Here is a 19,045-nt window from a genome sequence, read left to right as displayed (position 1 = left end):
GTAGATCCTTTGCACAACAGCACAAGCCTATTACTATGAACCCAGCTTCACCCATCTAATTCTCGAAATTAGCAGGCTCCATTTGATGATGTTCACGAAGGTGAGCTCAAGAGTTTGACATTGCCACATACCTTACTGGACATCTCAATTCGTAATCAGATAAAACAAGCCATGCCAAAGAAAAACTAAAACTTTCCTACTAATTTACAAGCCACAACTAATTTCTATAATTCAGATTAAAAAAAAAAATGCAATACAGCTACATAAAAGTAGCAGCTAACAGCATCATCACCTCTCTCATTTCCTCTATATCTATTTCTTGCACAGAAAAAGAAAGAGAAAAAAATAATTACCAGCTACTGCCAGCATTCTTTCCCCCCAAAGAATTTGATACTATGCAAGGTTATCCCTTGTTTGCCGCCATAATTACCACCAGCCTCAGTTTCTGCAGAAACTGAGGTGTTTAACCTCAAGAAAGGTAATACAGCTCCCGATCAAACCAAGCTTGGCAAATGCCACAGACGAAACAGTCAGGGAAGTTCAAGTTCAGCTCAGCTTGCCTGACTTAATATTTTGATTCAATTGACCCCCATTTTCTTCACAAGTGGACACATTCAGCATTGGTGGAAGTGGACCGAATCCATTGGTCTTGATGGATCCAGGAGGGCTTTCTCTTGAATTTGTATTCCTCGTCGGTTCCAAAATTTTTATAGTTGGCCCTTCAGTAACTGCCGGCTGTTGTAGCATTTCCATGTGCCTTGAAGATGGCAAATCGCCTTTGCAGTACCTGTACCACATGTTTCGGTATGTTGACTCAAGACCAAGGGCAAACTTTGTTCCATCACAGACAGGGGACTTGGACATAAGGTCGCGAAGAGACATCCTCAAATTTGAGAGTGCCGTAATGTCAGAGGCCAACTGCAGTGCCAATTGGACATATTCTTCTTCATTTTTGGCAACGAGACGTTCCAAACCTAAATAGCATCAGCCAGAAGTCCACCTTAATTAAGAGGTTGGAACAAAAACATACAGACAGACACTATAAATACATTCTACCACTGTTAGCGCAATAGCAAATGGCTGAAAACCTGAACCACAAAACCTGCCCCATTATTCCTCAGTATGTCCCATTTGATCTTGACCTTTACCGGATCAGAGATTTGTTAACTTACGTTATAAGTATTTGTCTTATATTTGTTCTCCAATAAAGAGTTGAACAGTGGAAAAATGGCATTTTTCGTGCTTCAGGCTACTAAGTTTTAATTTTCAGAAAAGACCTACATTTCAAATCTTAGGGAATTATTATAAGGGAATAAACAGACAATGTCATCTTCTTAGTGCTCTTCTTCCTACTCATCAAAAGTGATCACAGATGTCTAAAGCTTGCAAGATAATACTTTCTTCTCAGTCATGTACAAGATACAGAATAGGGGCCTTTTTGTTCTCAACTTTCTGGTGCTCATGGTGATGAAGGTACAGGAACTAACAAACACGTGTAAAACAAATGCAACTAGGCATATCTCAGTAGTTTTGACAACCATGCAAAAGACAGACACCAGATGGACATTAATCAAAAAGGGAGAAAGGAAGGTCCCTCACCAACTTTGCTGAGAAGACTCACGCCAACATTGTGAGCATGTACTGAACCAGCCATAGTAACACATGGAACTCCCATGTACAAAGATTCACATGTTGTTGTGGTTCCAGCATACGGGAAAGTATCCAAACTACATAAAAAGAACAAAGGTAAGAATCTCTAAACAATATGATTATGAGAAGCCATAAGAGCTAACAGATAACATATGTCACCCTCCAAAAAAAGATGAACACCACAAAGTGTAGGTAAGGTTGTTTGATTTCAAGTTCATATATGTAGCTTACAGTCCAAATGGCATCTTATACTATCATTGTCAGAATGAAAGAATCTTAGAGGTTATCTCCCTTCATACATGACAAGCATTGAGAAAGGATGAAAACACAATAATAAATAGGCAGGTACTTCTAATCGGTAGTTTAGAAAATATTTTAATGGATACTAGTATTGTCGCTGTTTCAACAAAACCATTTCATGAGACGGAGAAAACAAATTAATTCCAATCACAGCACATATCACACACAAGAGGTAGAACAGAGAGTTTCTTTTATTCCTGTCTACATATAGGTTAGGAGATCAAAATGAAATAACATAGCCCTGTGCAGTTAAAAAATATGCCTCATAAACTCATACAAGCATGTCCGCCATTGGTATGCAAGTGTAGAAAAAGAAGACGGCATAAAAGCAGGTATGCATGTCAGGCAAAGGTGCACAATCATAGAAAATGAGGACTTCTTGTCAGACACTGGTACCTCACTCAGTCACTCATGATACATTAGTATAAACATAATAATTTTGGACAATTTTTTTTTCAACAATCCATGCAAAAACACACATGGTGGGTCTTGAAATCTTGGCTTCACACTCTACCCCAGTTCTTACAGGGATATGAGGTTCCATTTGAGCTAGAGTTCATTTCTGTGCACAAAGAACTTCAAGGGAAACATATTTTCCACTCTCTGAAAAAGCTCATTGGGCATGCAAGCCAACTTTTCCAATAGAGTACTTCACAATTTTAAATGTCTATGTAAGAAGACTTCGAGCTTATGTCAAGAACAAAGTAAAAAAAGTAGCATCGGGGAAATCTATTATTTGTTCAACAGATGTTATATGTCAACTATCATCCACCCATCATAAACCCCAGTTGTTCAGGCACAAAATTTTGTTTTGTAAGTACCACAAAAAATGAGTTCAGTGAAATAAAAACACATTAAGTTAGAAACTGATAAGTGGAGCACTTAGTAGGGCCAAATGGTGTTTTCTGAGCACATATAATCATTATGGGAGTGAACTGAAAATTCAGAACTCATTTTCATTCTATCAAAATCATTCCATTTAATGCTTACTTTGCCATCTACTTGCACAGAAAAGTTCAAATTTAAGATGTCCTAGAAAGGCACTCTTGCCAAATCCTAGTAGTAATCGATGTAGTCACTAGGATCAAACCAATTAAAGCCAATGTATGCCAAAAAAAAGGGGTAGAGGTTGAGGTCATAGGGTCTACCCCCACACAGGAACATGAGTTGTATTGACATACTGGGAAAAAAACAAAGCAATGTTAATTAGTAATGAAAGACAAATTATGAACATTAGCCCACAATGTATGGACCAATATCCAGTTTCAACAGACAACAAAATGTGAAAAATGTGAAAAATAAGAATCAGCTTATATCACAACACACTTAATTGCTTAAGGACACACATCGAATTTACCTAATGTCCATAAGAGAATACGCTTGCATATGATCGTGGTTAAGAAGAATCAGTGGCAGAAGATCAACACGTAGAGGTTCCAACCCCAGTTGCTCCAGTGTTGAAAGAAATCTCTCTCTAACACTATCACAGCAAAAAGGCTTACACTTCACCACAAGACGAGAATTTGGAACAGCACATAGAATCCTTGCCCAAACTTGCAACACCTTAGGCGTAATCTGATGAAGGACAAACAAATTGAAAGGAAGACAGCATAAAATCAAAAGAAATCAGGATAAAAATGGTTGGACTCTTATAAATACACAATTAAAAGAGAATCGGTTATGATTCCAACTTAACCAATACCTTAGCAAGATTATTAAAGCTACCAAATGTAATAAAGCCATTGGAAAGAGCAGGTGTTGGGGCGATTGGCCCAGCCTCAGCGGAAGGTGTATAACAAAGGAAGCATTCAGGTAATCGAACTAACTCCTCAACATGCCTGCCATTTAATAAAAGTTTCATACAAAGAGAAAAAGTGCAATACAATACACCACTAAGATCAACTTTAGCATATAAGTTATTCGTGGAAGTGTGCAAAAAGGAGACCTACTTCTGCTTTGTTTCAGGAGGGTCTGCCAGTGAATCAGTGATTCTATAGTCAATTGTAGGCAAACCGGTTGTATTTGGGTAGCCAATCCAAGTAACCTACAATTTCAGCAACAACAGTAAGATATTTTAAATATATAAAGACCAGCCTATCAAACGATGCATACCATTGTAGCATATGCATAACACATCATTCCACTCCATAAAGATACAAAAATTTTGAACTTAGATATAAAGGACACAACACCATGGGCCATCAATGTTTACTATTCTCTGAAGTGATAAAACATGAATAACTAGGTGAAAACAGTATGAAGCAATCCTCCCATACAATATGCACAAAATAAACTGATTATTGATTACGGTCTAAGATAGAAAATCCCCATGTTTAAAATTGAGTAATATTTAGGTTTAGAAGATAATAAAAATCAACAACTCACATTTCATAAGACATTAATACTCTCGTCAATTCTGAACCTAGGTATTGTTAAAACAATTCAATATTGCACTCCTTAAAAATAAAAATAAAAAAAATAAAAAAAAATAAAAAATAAAAAAGACAATTATACAGAAAGCTTAAATTTAAAATACCTTGTGGTATGATAAGGAAATCGTCTCAGCAGAAAACACCCAGGTAAATTTTTTTTTTTTTTAAAAAAAAAAAAAAAATAGGGATTAAGAGAATAGCCTCCAACATACCTGGAGAGGTGCAGGTCGGCAAGCCATCATTCCCAACTTATTGTTAGCTGTATGACCAGTAAGTTCTACCAAGATGTCAACTTTATCTTCTCTAACCATGCTTGCCACCTTCTTTTCATCAATCCCATATATATCTCTCCATATCCCACCCTTTTTTATGACTCTCTCCTTAAACCTAATAGTTTTTGCATCTGCCTGTAGCATCATTTAAAAATCAAATCCAGACTGTACAAGGAAAACGTAAAAATAAAATTATGGAAAGCAGCATGCATACACATTCAAGAATCCACTCAATTTTGAAAAATGTATACACATGCATACTCTCTCATATACAGTCAAATTAACATTATACTGCATTAAAATTGTTGTACAATATGCGTTTGCGACGTGCAATTAATCTGAGTAAAGTTCTCCTACGTTATCAAAAAAAAAAAATTGTTGTAACTTAATCCTAAAAATAAATAATCAGGAAATTACTAAGTTTCTTTTAAAATAAAATATTCCAAGAAAATGGAGGTCATTTCTTTTGGGTGGTGAGTCATGGCCAGTGATGACAGAGGCATTGCAGTGTCAGCCATTGTGATGATAAATGCAGCACTGATGGCAGTGGTGACAACTGCAATAAAGATGGCAGCAGTGCCACTAATGATAATTCTGATGGTATTGCCAGTACTGTTGCCTTGCATTAGTTGTGGTGGTGAACTTGAAAGTGCTAACAAAAATGTGGAGAAGCGATTGCAACCATCTTAGAGAAAGTAGTAGTGCCTCCGGTATAATGGATAAGTTGTAATGATGCTAGTTGTGTGGGGGCGATACTGTTTTTTTTTTTTTAATAAATAATTAATTCATTGAAAAACACAGAAGGATACAACCCTAATACAAATGATGTTGACAATAATAGTGGCAGCAATAGCAGTTAAACAGAAACAGGCGATGACCAAGAGTAGTGCCGTCAAAGGTGAAGCCAACAGTGGTAGTTCTGGTGTTTTTCCAAGAATCAAAACATGAACTTAGAGAAAGCTCCCATTGGGGAAAAAACAAACAAACAAAGATTGGCACTATATGTGCAGCAATCAACCCTTTTTTTAAAAAAACGAAGCAATCAAATCCATAGAAACCATAAGAGAGAGGAAAACAGAAAATAGATTTAGAGAAATAGAACACAACTACTACGGTTTGGCAAACAGCTTAGTATCAATAATATGGACAGGGGAAAAAAAACAACTGAACTGCAATTTGTTGCAAGTTTACAGCTCCTAACACTGGAAAAATGCAACTAAAACTGATGCACCAGCAGCCATCATAGCTATTACATGATATGGTGTAAACTATCCATCATTCTTAATGAAGCCACCAAAATATAATAAACTCAACACCAGCAGCCATCATAGCTATTACATGATTTTTAATTATGTTTTTTTTTTATAAGTAATTTTTTGTCCCAAGGGAAGGGGGAAGAGTAGATTCTGTTTAATTATGTTTTAAGTCTAGAAAACTAGAATGGTAAATCAACCCATACTATTTATGCCTCATTACTAATCTAGTGACAGTGCACATCTACAGAACCAGTAACTAATTGAATGCATACTGAAACCCGTGTTAAATATTCTAGTTTCTTTCTTAAACTATGGATGAAATGTTTATTTCAATGAATCTATCATAATTCCAGTGAGTAAACAAAACCTGACTTTCAGATACTGGACAAACAAGCATTTTGAATAAAAAATGAATAAACAATACTCGATGCAATATATGGCAACAGAATGCCCGTCAAAGTCTTCTTTGGGCTTCTTAAGTGGGAACAGGAATTGAAACAAAAGGTAGCTTACTTATAAGCTTGCAAACAAAAATGGCAAATACAAAGGTAAATATTGCAATAGCAAGCATATGGCTACAAATAACACAAACTCCTGGACTTCCTAGGCAACACGAGCAATTTGTACAAATATTTGTGGTTTTAATGTCTGAAGAAGATACCTTCACAACTGCTGAATAAACAACCACCTTGAAATTTGCATAGTCATGATAGGCGAGGGGGGCTTCTATAAAATATGATACAGAATGAGTAAAAAAATCAGGAGATACATATCCAATCACAAGTGGTCGTTCCGGGTCCTTAGGATTCTCCCACGATGTGTACTGTGGATATAACCGCATAAAGCGCTTACCCCAATCCCTGCATGTAGACATTTCAATTTAGATGAAACAGGTCAAAGCTAAAAACTTCTTAAATTTGTCCATGCTACTTAGACAACCATAATTTAAATTATAAAACAGAACAGCTGAGGGACTATGTCCAAAATGCCTACAATCTAGTATTAAACACATGCACTTAGGGATGAGAACCGACTCCCTCGAGTCGGTACATAGCCCATACCGATGGCTGAAACAAAGGCCATAGGTAGTTGATTTTAATACCAACTGAACGATCCCCTCCACGGTGGTTGGGCTGTTCAAAAATTACAGAAATGGACAGAGAAAGAGAGGGAGCAAGAAAGAAAGTAAGAAATAGGGCAGAGGAGATAGAAAGGCGGCAAGGAAGGTTCTCTGTCCTAACACAGATGGTGTCAGCCCTTAAAAATTGTTTACTAAAAAGTCTCCCCAACCTCCAACTGGAATTTTCATTTAGGGTGAATAATCCATCTTGCACAGTAAATTTCCTTGATGCAAGTCCAAACAGATGCATTCAAGACAAAAGAGATTCGAAGTAAACCTAGTGTTGAAAATTGGAAATTCAAACCAGGCTTCTGGTTAAAAACTAAAATTATATATATAATGTGAGTTTAGGGTTAAAGTTGATAGTGAGTTTAGTGTGCCACTTATCTCCTTGCATGTCTAATACGGCACAAATAAAACAAATATGAGTTGCTGCTTTAACACACATGCATATGCATACAGCAACATGTAATGACTTTCAAGAAAACAAAACCTTTTAAAGAAACAACATTTGAATTTTAGAACATGGCTGGTGTGATTATTCTCATGATTAGATTCTAATCATGAGAATATATTTTTCACAATTATGGACTTTCTCTCTCTAGACGAGAGACTCTCACTCTAGAATTCTCCTAGCTTTCTCTATTTCCTCTCTAGCGGAGGCGCGTTTCCGCTAGACCCAGGTTCGGGATCGTGGGATGCGTTTGCCATGGATAGGATGGAGCGAAGATTTGTTGTGGAAGCTAAATCGTTCTCTTTTTTGGCGAAAGCGGGCAAGCCTGAGTTGCGCTTGGAAGAAAAGAGAAAAGGGTTCTCTGGCTCTTTTTCTCTCAGCCTCCGATGTTCCGATTGGCTGGCGGACATGGTGGAGGAGGCGCTAAAATCTCAAGGGTCGGAGTTCTTCGCCAAATCATTTCGGGAGGATGAGATGATTTTGAAGATCCATAAGGGCTGCAATAAGGCCGGTCGGTTCTTAGTGGCCGGGGTCTTTGCTGATGGTGTTCGGAAAGGGGTGATTTGGCTCCCTGAGGGCCGTGAAGGTTGGGGTTGGCGCTGCTTTGTGGATGAACTACGGAAATTTTTGGTGTCTCTCGCAGCGAAGACGAAGGGTTTAGGGGGTATACCGAATGCTATTTCGAATCGGTCCTATGCGGCGGTGCTGTCCGAGGATTCTGGTGATGTGAAGCCGGTTGGCGCTCAATTTCCGATGGTGGGCTGTCCTGAGTTGGTTAAGGGTGGTGGCGGCGATCCAGCGACGAAGTTGATTAGGGTTGTGCGCTCGTTGAAGGCGTATCTGAATAATCTTAGGGCTAATGTGATTCGGGTCTTCTCTATCGGACTGGGCTTTAAGCCCAATTCTTGGTTTGAAGGCTCTTGGGTTCCTGGTCGTTGGAAGAAGCTTCTTGCGAAGCCTGGGCCTGTTCTGGACCGGGCTTGCTTTAGGACGGGCCTGAAGCCTAAACTTATTGTTGGGTTTAGGCGGAGAGCTGGACGCAAGTCTGCTTCTGGGATTCGTGCGGGTCTTGGGTCTGCCCTATCGGAGCAGTCGTCGTCGCTGCTCGTTTCTGCCTCGCCGATGTTCAATCCGGGGTCTTTTCCGGCGACTTCTGTGGTCTCTAACGCAGTGGTTCCCGCGGGTGCGGCGGCTCATGTGATGTCGAGTTTGGGTTCTTCGTCGGAGGGTATTGGGTTTGCTTCGTCGGCAGGTTCTGGGTTTGCTTTGTCGGCGGTTTCTGGGTCGACCTCGCCGGTGACATCTCCGGTGATTCCTTCATCTGCTGAGGCTCCTGGGTTGTCAGTGCAAGACATAGCTCTGGGCAGTGATGATTATCTGTCTCACAGGGAGACAGGGGCTGCGATAGCTAAGCGGGGGGACAGAGCCTCGGATTTTAAGCGAGTGTCTCCTGTTCATGCCGGCTTCCAGCCAGCCCATGCCGGTGACCCTCCTTCTGTCCCTCTTACCTCAGCCCTTTCCTCGTCTGCTGATTCTTCCGCAGGTGTGATAGTGGCTGAGGCTGAGGAGGTTTCTGTCCCTCTTTCCTCGCCGACGCTCACCTCTGATGCCATTGTTGATTCTGGTCTGAACAAATCACAAAAATGGCTGATTGAGTCTTTTCGAGAAGTGGTTAAGGACGATGTCACGCATATGGCAATACTGAAGGACTTGGAGGTGTCTTTTCGTCAGGCAAGCAAGGAAGCTCGTGAGGTGTTGTCCCCTGAGGAGGAACAGAATTTGGCGTCTATGAAGAAAGAAATTGAGAGGTTTTTAGGAGGACGTGTCTCGGTCCCGCCCTCTTCTACACTATCATCTGGGCAGATGGGTCTGCCGGAAAATCATGATGCAAATTCTGCAGGGGCGTTAGCTTTGGGAGAGAGGTTACGCATGTCTCTGGGCAGTGGGGTTCCTATATATAAGCAAATATTGAGATACTACCGGAGAGCTAAGAAAGAAAGAGGAATTCGGGTGAATGATTCTCTCCTTCTTGAGGCGGTGGAATCTTTTAGTGCTCCGCAGATACATTACCAACCAGTTGCAGGGTTTGTTGCTCAGGCTTCATCCAAGGCTGAGGAGGTTTCTATAAGAAAGCCTGATTCTAAGAACTCTAATCCAATGAGGGGCTTTCTACGGCGAGGGTTTCTTAACCCAAGTCCGAAAGAGATAAGGGAGTCTCAGTCTTCATCGCATGTGGCTATTAAGGATGATGAAGTAGTGGGTGACAACTCTTCAGTCTTGGATGAAGCCTTCAAGTTTGGGGAGCTGCCCCCCGATCCCCTTGATTGGGGGTTGGGTTGCGGTGAAGAGGAGGATCCATATTCAGCAGATTTTCTTCAGGTTATGGACGTCGCCCGACCTAGGGCTAAAGGAAAAAGGCCTAGGAATAAAAGCAAAAGAGAGCTGTTAAATTTAGAAAGCTCTGTTAACTATGGCAATGCTAGTGCGTCGTCCAGGAGAAGGAAGGGCAGGATTATAGTGTCATAGTCTTTTGTGAAGGAATGAGGGTGTTTGGTTAGTGGGCTTTGCGTTGGTGTGTTTGTTGGAGGGTTTTTGGGTGGTTGTTTGGTTTTTTTGGGTGGGTGTGCTGGGGTTTTGCTTTGGGCTCGCTTTGGCCCCCTTTGTATACTTCGTGTGTAATTAGGGGCGCTTCTCGCTTTTCTCTTTCTTTAATAAAACTTCTTATTACTTATCAAAAAAAGATTCTAAGCTAGGGCCGGAAGGCCTCTCTACATCAGTTCCTAATGAAAAAACCATATTGGAAAGAGAAAAGAGAGGCATTAGAAAGTACAGAAATTGCAGAAAAAAGGTAGAATCAAACAACGGGATCTAGGGAAGAAGGGAAGTATTCTAACAGTCATTAGACATCTGCATGTAGGTCATGTTTTACTACAGAAACCAGAAAATTCATGCATTTGTTCGTGTTTTATCGAGAAACCAGAAAAAAAAAAAAAAAAGAGTTATACTTTTCTTGAACAAGTAGGTCGTGTTTTATCGAGGATTGTACCCTATAAAGAATTCTAAGCATATTTCAGGACAATTTGACCACTGAACAGGAAAATGACCAAAAAAACTTTTTTATAAGCAAAATGAGCAACAAAACTTCATATGGCAAACACAAAAGAACAACATATTACTCGCTGCCCATCCTAGTAAAATGGGTGATTCCACCCCCCAACCAAAATAAAAATTAAAGAATTAAAAAAAAAAAAAACAAAACAAAACAAAAACAAAAAAGCCAGAAAAGCCAAAAATAAAAAAATAAAAGAAGTTACTCAAGCGTAGGATGATAATATATAAGCTGTTACAAGAACATTTCTGGCAATGAAGGAATTAATATCTTACTATGCTTCTGGGAAAAAATAATTAGTACAATACATTTATAACACACAATATAAGGTCCTATTAGTTATCATAGAATGAAGAACAAATGCATGAATTTGATGGGAGATAGCTGAAACCTGTGAGCCTCAAAAAGTTTATCATCATGTCCTTCATTTATGTAATTCATCGCAAGCAATCGATTCTGCAAAGCGTGGTCATGCAAACATAGATAAGAACAACATGGCTCAAAGAAGACTGTCAAGAAGAACACACGGGCATCTTGTCTCTCAAAAAATACTACCATCAACTGAAATAGTTGAGATGTCTTAAACCATTAAAAGCACTCGTGCTAAATGAAGAAAGCAATCCCATTTTTAAAACTGCTAGCTACAAAATACTTATTAACTCCCTGATTTAGTTAACACCATAAAACAAAAGCATGAGACAATAATTCCAATAAAATTCAGGAGCAGCAAAAAAGGCATCTCCAGCACTACTAACAAGTTTGAATGCCATTTTTCCTCCGTAAATAACCACAAAAGCACGTCAGTATTGTACATTAATATAGAAGTCCATAAATTTTTATTCGCCAAAAAAGCACTTCAACAAAAAAAAAAAATCATGACTCTTAGTCAAGGCACGGTAGTAATATGCTAAATAATATTCTATCACCCTAAATGATACTCCAAGGCCCTCACAGGTTTCCCAAAACTTTCCTCAAAAGGTTTTCTAAAAGTATTACAAGCAATTAACACCAACTATAGTTACACAGACAGCCATATCTTACATTTTTCCACAGTGAATTTATCAACATTTTAAACATTGGGGGCTAAAACGGTGCAAATTGTTATGTTGTAATAATTTACCACAAAATCACAGTTCATTCATTGAAACAGCATGCTCTTGAGCCAAAATATTTCAACGGTAATCATCTATCCCATTATTCACATCAAGCCCCATTCATTAATGATCTATTTCATGATCACAAATCAAGCCCCAGTTCAGATATCATGATATCACCTAAAACATATTCTGAAAGGCAATCAAGCCTGCAATGGAACAAACCACTGCAAATGACATACAATCACAATTACTGACAACACTCAACAAGCACCTAAAATATCCAGGAGCTGATTCGCAAGAGTGACATTACCTGGCCTGCATTTCGGGAGTCAGGATCTATCTTAAGGCATTGCTCATAAGCATCAATAGCGAGAGATATATTGCCAGCATCTCTATAAAGAACCCCTACACAGAAAAGGATATGGAAGAATGAATTTATCACATCAGTACTTAACAAAGAGAACTTATAACAGAAGCTTCCAAGTGATAATAGTAAAAAGAATATACACAAAAAATGCCCTGAAAAAAATTCCGGAAGAAAGCATAGGAAGCCCAAGAAAAACAAACTGGCAAGTGACAGGGTACCCTGAACCACAGTAACAGATCAGTCTGAACACTCCAAAATACTAGAAGTCAACATGACAAGACTTGGTTTTTGTGAATTCACAATGAGCTTTGTAAGCAGCTCTTAGGTCCATCCTCCTACACTGGAGTCCTTGCCTCAGATTCTCCAGTTTTCAGTAAGCACCCACCTTTGCATTATAACCTTCTCTATTTACGTAGAAAGATCAGGATGTACTACAGTAATACTTGACAGCAGAAGGCCATTACCCAGTATTTTTTTTTTTTCAGTGGCTTTGTTGATGGGTTATGGTAGGTGAACCAGCATGGACTCTTATTTCCTTGTTGAAGGTGATTCTTATGGTATGATCAGTTAAGCTAGAAAACACTTCCACTGACCAAGGATATATTCTACAGAGTAATATAGTTCAGATAAGACTGAAAGAAGTCATTTCTTCAGACGCATAGAAACCTAATACTGACAACATTTCCAACATTAACTAACTTAAACTGAAATAACACACTTTCACATACATATGAAAATGAATTTTCCAAATCACGCACATTGTCCAGTAAGGGATGTAAATGAAAGGAATTCAGAAATAAAAACGTCAGGCAAACAGAAGACAGACAAATAGAGAAAGAGAGACCTAAGTTATTATATGCCTCCGCATATGTGGGATTTGCAATGATGGCTTTCTCGATCAAGCTTGCAGCGGTATCCATTTTACCCTATCAATAGCAAAGAAGGTAGTGTCATTGTCTTAGACTATGAGCATTTCACATATCAGTCATCAGGAAAAACTCAATACCAAACCTGGACAGTGTAAACAACACCAAGATTGTTCAAAGATTGTGAGAAGTTTGGTTTGATCGTCAGAGCCAACTGCAAATGATCATAAATAATGAGGATAATTTTCAGGAAATTGATGATGATAAAGACACAAGGAAGGGGTGGGGGATATAAAACAGAAAAAGCAGTATCTTGCACTAGTGTTGAAAATTGCCTGGTAACATTCTACAGCTTTGTCAAGGTTGTCTCGATCTTTGTATATTACTCCTAGATTGTTGCATGCCTCCGCACATTGGGGATTGAAGTGGAAAGCGAGTTCATAGAAAACAATAGCCTATAAAAGCAAAAGCTGATTATAGGATTCCAGTTTTTCAACTACCATAATGTCAACAACAAAAAACTCAGACAAACAAAAAAACAGTTGACCCCCCAAGAATCACTTACCATGTCGAACTTAAGCATTTCACCATAAGCAACCCCAAGATTATACATAGCATCAGCATAGTGCCAATTGTAATACAAAGCCTTCTTGTAATATGCAACACCTTGATTGATGTCTCCCTCCAATTTAACCTAAAAAGACATGCTGAATCAAATATGACATACAGAACAACTGAACTGTTGCTAATAAAAGAAAACAGAAATCTACAAACAAAAATCAAGGGACAGATAACCTGTTAGGATATCTAGATAACACGTGAAAGAAAACTGGAATCTACAAACAAAACTTGGAGGGAGCCGGGAGCCGGGAGCCGGGAGCATAACATGTTAGGATATTTAGCTAACGCATTAAGGAAAAATAATAACACAAACTCAGAAGCAGACACAGCAACCATTGCAAGTGCTTAGCCATCAGGTTTACCACAATGATCCAAATTAAACAGGAAAACCATGTTTCATCAGGAAAAAGGCAAAGGCTATTGATTAAAGTGCAATCACAACTTTAAAGTGAAGAAATTTGAAATGACTTTGTGATGAAAGAGCTTCCAGAGTCTTGTAAGTTGTTGATCTCTTTCAATAGTGACAAATAACTGCCAAAGGAATTAAGCCACAAATTATAGTGCCTATCCTTATGAGACATTATAGGCCATAAGAAACAAATGTCATGCATTTTCTAGATTATCATCAGATCAGAGTGAAAATCAATTTTCTTCCATTTTATGTATAGCTTATTTCAGATTTTAGTTCTTTAAGTTACACAGGATTACAACCTATTTCTGGATTTCAAGCAACATCCAGAATGTCATGTCCCTTGGCACAATAAGCAAAAAAAAACTGATTTTTTCAGCCAATCAAAATAACCATAAACTCGGGCAACATAAAGAGGTATTAACAATAATATCCCAGCAAAATGGAAAATAACAACTTGAACTTTGGGATTGATAGTTTTCAACATGGAATCAAGGCCCCGTTTATTTTAAAGGTCCTTGGTTCAGGTCTTAATAACACCCATTCTATTGGTTTCTTCTATTCTGTAGATGCAAACCCACTATTGGTTCAGCGTTATTGGGTAGGCCTAGAGTGAGGAGTATTAGTGTATCTGTGAACTTAATGCACAATGATGGCACACTTTGTGACAGCTTAAGCTCTTAGACGGTTACTAACCAACAACATAAAATGAAAATTTGCATATAGTTACAAGAAGATAAATCAATCAATAACAAATAGACGAGAAACCACCTTTGTTCCTAAATCTGTCAGGGCTATTGCCATATTATTCTTTGCAATCTCAAAGTTTGGTGAAACAGCTAGACACCTGCCACAGCAAGACATCGAAGCAAACATATCATCAGCATAGGTAAATCCATGAAAAGAAAATTACAGAAATCAAGTGCAAGGCACAGCTCAGGTCCAAAAAGAAAAAATTAAGGCCCAGCAAGCAGTGACGCAGACAGCTTATTGGCAGATTACCTCTCATAACAAGCAATAGCTGACTCCAAGTCACCACGATTTTTGTAAATGACACCCATGTTGCAATATGCTTCAGCATACATAGGCCTCTCAAATGCAGCCTTCTCGTAGCAATTAAGGGCCATGTCAAATTGCATCATCTCAGAATAGACAACACCAAGATTATAATATGCAGGCTGCATGTATCAACTTGTATAAGAAAAAAAAATGCATAGGAAGTGCCAAAAAGAAAGGCAGAAAGTATGAATAAGTAATAATATGAAATTACAGCATAGTGTGGATCTATCTTGAGTGCTTCATAATACTTCTGAATTCCCTCCTGAACGCTACCAGCAAGCTTTAAGCTGGTTCCAAGATCTGTTAAGACAATGGCTAGGCATTCCGCAGCTGGTTTGTATGAGGAGTCCGCTCTCAGAGCCTTCTGATATGACTGCACGAAATCAAATTGATTAAGTCTAGTAAAAAAATTGGGTGAATAGCTACTACAATAACATTGCCAATCAATTACTCAAAGCACAATGACTACTGACACTTTGTTTTCTTCTTTCCTTAGGTGAACACACCTCACACACTCATACAGGAATGAACCTGCAGCCCTACCATCCCCCCATTACCTATAGGGCCACTGGCGTGACTGCTAATACTTTGTAGAAGGGCAATGCATAATCAATTACATGAAAAGCTGATAAATAGGTCAAAGTAGGGCAAGCTGATGATGTGGAGAGTCCCAAGTATCTTTCATTTATTATATGCAGTCAACGTTTCTTTTTTTAATATATAAGTAAACGAGATATCATTGAAAAGCGCAAAAGGCGCAACCCAAGTAAAAAAAGACATATACAAGATAAACACTTAGCTAGAAAAAGAAAAAAAATTAAAAAAATGGTGAAAACTAAGCACATTAAGATCTAAAGCAGATGTCCAGTGGAAAAGAGTTTTGAAAAAGAAAAACTTTAGTTCCACCACCGTCCTCTCATGGTCTTCAAACTTCTATCATTCATTTCCCTCCAAAAATATTACAAAAGATAGGACGGAGCCATCTTCCACATAGCTGCACCCCGAGGATCCCTGCACACCCCTCTCCAACATGCGAGAATAGTAGTTGATCTACTACTCTTTTAGGCATAACCTAAGCTAACCCAGCAATGCTGAAAGTAGCATTCCATAAGGCAAATTCAAATATAAGCTTTTAACATATACTAGATATGAGGATAATTATATTTAATAGGAAACAACCTTCTTCTTGATGTGAAAATCAAAAAGGAACACCTATATCTGGTATTGGACATGTTAATTAAGCACCAAAACCAATTGGCCCAAGGAATTGAAGAGTATCAGAACTTGTTATAAGTGAAATCAACTACCGTAAATTCAAAATTCCAAAGTAGATCATTAATTGGTTTCTTAACTAGTTTTTTTTTTTTTTTTTTTTAATAAGTACTTGGTTTCTTAACTAGTTAACAAAAGTACTAATAAAAACATCAACTTCTTACAAATAACCATCATAATAGTAGCAATGCAAAACATAATTGGTTGTGTGCTGCAAGATACTTCAGGTGAGCTAATAAAAATATGTAGCCACACGTTGCATGTCACACTCAATCACGTTGAACCTATAAAATAAAACTGGATTGAACACATATAGAGATTAAAATACCAACAAGCACTACACGTAAATGTAATCCTGCAAATATTTAGCCCCCCCAACCCCCAAAAAAGAATAGAAAATAAAAACAATACAGTCCATCGTTTGCCATGATAGAAGTGACTTAACTGTCAAAAGCATACCTCAGCAGCCTCCACTAGGCAACCCTCATCTTTGTACAAAATACCACAATATGTGAGGGCACAAGCATTCTGTGGATCCAATCTGATCACCTCAGAAAAACTCTCAAATGCAACCTTTGGCCTATTCTGCATTTGCAGGCATATCCCTTTGCCAATGTGAGCTTCCACATTACCACTATCTTTCTCCAAGACACTCTCGTAGAGAGCAAGAGCCTCAACAAACTTGTTCCTCGAACGAAGAATGTTAGCATAAGAAATGGCATCTTTCCCTTCAAACCTCTTGTGCACCGGAGCGACACCTACAAGAGAGCTGCTAGTACTAGGAGACGACTGCGATCCGTTCAAGAAGCCATTATCCCGAATTGGGTCCCTCTCTCTCCCATTATCAACAACTTTCTCCGACCACGCCATCCGGTCACAGCTACAACCTCACTTTCCTGGACCGAAACCATCATATATAAACATATTCATTCACCCCAAATACCACTAATTTCAATTCAAACCACATATGCAACGTTGCCTGCTAGCACATTTGAAAAAATGTCATCTTTTATCAAATAAACCAAAGTCCGGAACTTTCAGAATAACAACTTCATTGAAACTCAATTCAGTACGTTCAAACAATAATAGCAAAAACCCTAAAGTTGAAAAAACCCTAAGCTCTAGCAGGATCACCGTAGCCACTCGGTTAAGCTAGCTATTTTCTTTTAATTCTCCAACAAAGATTGATAACAAATAATAAAAAAAATTATAAAACAAAAATAGTGAACGAATAAACTTAAGAAATGGCATTAAAAGCACGATAGTGCATTAGTATAGGGGGGGCAAAGATTAGGGATTCTATAAGAAATGGGATTCAATTAAAGCAAAGGGAAAGTGAGAAATTGAACCCAAGATTAGGGATTTGGCTCTTACACTCAAGGCCGACGAGCTTCTTCTTCTTGTACTAGAGGCACATGGCAGAAGTCGGAGCAAAGTTCCAGCTCCTCCTTTTCGGCTCAGAGAGACAGTGAAAGAGACAGAGACAGAGAGAGAGCGAGAGACTAACCCTCTCTCCGACACACAGTTTCTATGTCTCCCAAAAACCCCAGAGAGGCCCTGATGTTCCGTCCGTTAATTACAACGTTTGGCGAGTAGAAAGGGGCAGCCTTTTTTTTATTTTTTTGTTTTCTAACCCTGGTTTCCGTCTATATTTGCTTTTTTATGCCACTCTGCTAAGGCTGCGTAACTGCGTAAGTGGGCGTAGCGTCCCATTTCAGGGATTTGGGGGGTGGGGGGCATTGTCGGTATCCTGCGCACTCTGAAAAATGATGACCTGGCGGCTAACGTGCTCCGTCTCGATGGAATTTTCAGGATGATCGTCGCTGAGTTTTCGAAGTGATCAGCCAGAACATAACATAACATAACTTTTAAAGATTAAAAGTTTAAATATGTTTTTCTAAATTAAATTTCAAAATCAATCGCTTAAATTATGAGGATAATTACAAAATTTCCAGCGTTAAATCTTTCCTGCATTATCTCAAATAATATCAATTCTGGTACTACGTGTTAAATGATATAAGCAAAAGTTAAAGAGTCATAGATCGAGTTTAACTTTTGTTAAACTTAAACTTAAAATTCACATATTTATCATGTTATTATATAATCATATGTTATTATATTATAACTGATAATTTAGAGGTTGATTACTTATATCTAAAATCTAAAGAACCAGTAAATGATTTTTTTTATTTTAGAGTGAAAAAATATGTTGACTTTTTTTTTTAGGGTCCGTTTAGAATTGCGATTTCAATAAGTGCGATTTTAAAAATTACGTTTTTGAAATCGCTACTTTTTAAAATTTTAAAGGTGTTTGATAAAACATGTTAAAAAACGTTTTTTTTTTAATCAAATATTTGTTATGAGAAATCATGATTTGAGTTTAAATTCGTGTTTTTTTCGAATAAGCACCTACAATGTTGCTTATAGAAATCGCGAATTTTTTTCATATTTTAAATTAAGTTTTTTAAAATTACAATACTAAACGTCTTACGTTTTTCGATATCTTTTTAAGACGTATATTATTCTTATGAAATCATAATTTCAAACATGCCTTTATTTTCTTACTTTGGGATGGAGCAATAGAGGTCAAAGCGCTTGATTCCATTAAACTTTACATATAACTTGTCGAACTTAAAAATAAAAATAAAAAATAAAACTTGTGGAACTTCAAACCTCCACCTTAAAATTAATTGGGAAATATAATTCTTTTCATTGTAAATAAAATGGGATAAAGTTTTCCTCCAAATTGAGGGGGAAAAAT

General features: G+C 38.0%; 1 protein-coding gene across 3 annotated transcripts; it reads right to left on the bottom strand.

The window, feature by feature from the left end:
- Positions 1-56: 56 nt before the first annotated feature.
- LOC132191522 (probable UDP-N-acetylglucosamine--peptide N-acetylglucosaminyltransferase SPINDLY) lies at positions 57-17,882 on the bottom strand. Of its 3 annotated transcripts, none has more exons than XM_059606589.1 (18): positions 17,659-17,882; positions 16,744-17,180; positions 15,224-15,385; positions 14,956-15,131; positions 14,725-14,800; positions 13,489-13,617; positions 13,259-13,378; positions 13,069-13,137; positions 12,902-12,983; positions 12,001-12,095; positions 10,985-11,049; positions 6,572-6,770; positions 4,595-4,789; positions 3,900-3,994; positions 3,653-3,788; positions 3,308-3,525; positions 1,600-1,727; positions 57-974 (listed from the first exon to the last, which is right to left on the bottom strand). In XM_059606589.1, exons 2-18 carry the CDS (start codon positions 17,152-17,154, stop codon positions 547-549), a joined length of 2,784 nt encoding a protein of 927 aa, XP_059462572.1. In that variant the 5' UTR covers positions 17,155-17,180; positions 17,659-17,882; the 3' UTR covers positions 57-546. The 3 variants fall into 3 exon arrangements, with proteins under 3 accessions (XP_059462572.1, XP_059462573.1, XP_059462575.1); XM_059606590.1 differs by having other exon boundaries at positions 16,744-17,175; XM_059606592.1 differs by lacking the exon at positions 17,659-17,882 and having other exon boundaries at positions 16,730-16,786.
- Between the last annotated feature and the right edge of the window lie 1,163 nt (positions 17,883-19,045).

This window comes from Corylus avellana, chromosome ca9 (genome assembly GCF_901000735.1).
Source record: "Corylus avellana chromosome ca9, CavTom2PMs-1.0".
NCBI lineage: Eukaryota > Viridiplantae > Streptophyta > Magnoliopsida > Fagales > Betulaceae > Corylus > Corylus avellana.
This window is presented reverse-complemented; position numbering and strand designations above follow the sequence as displayed.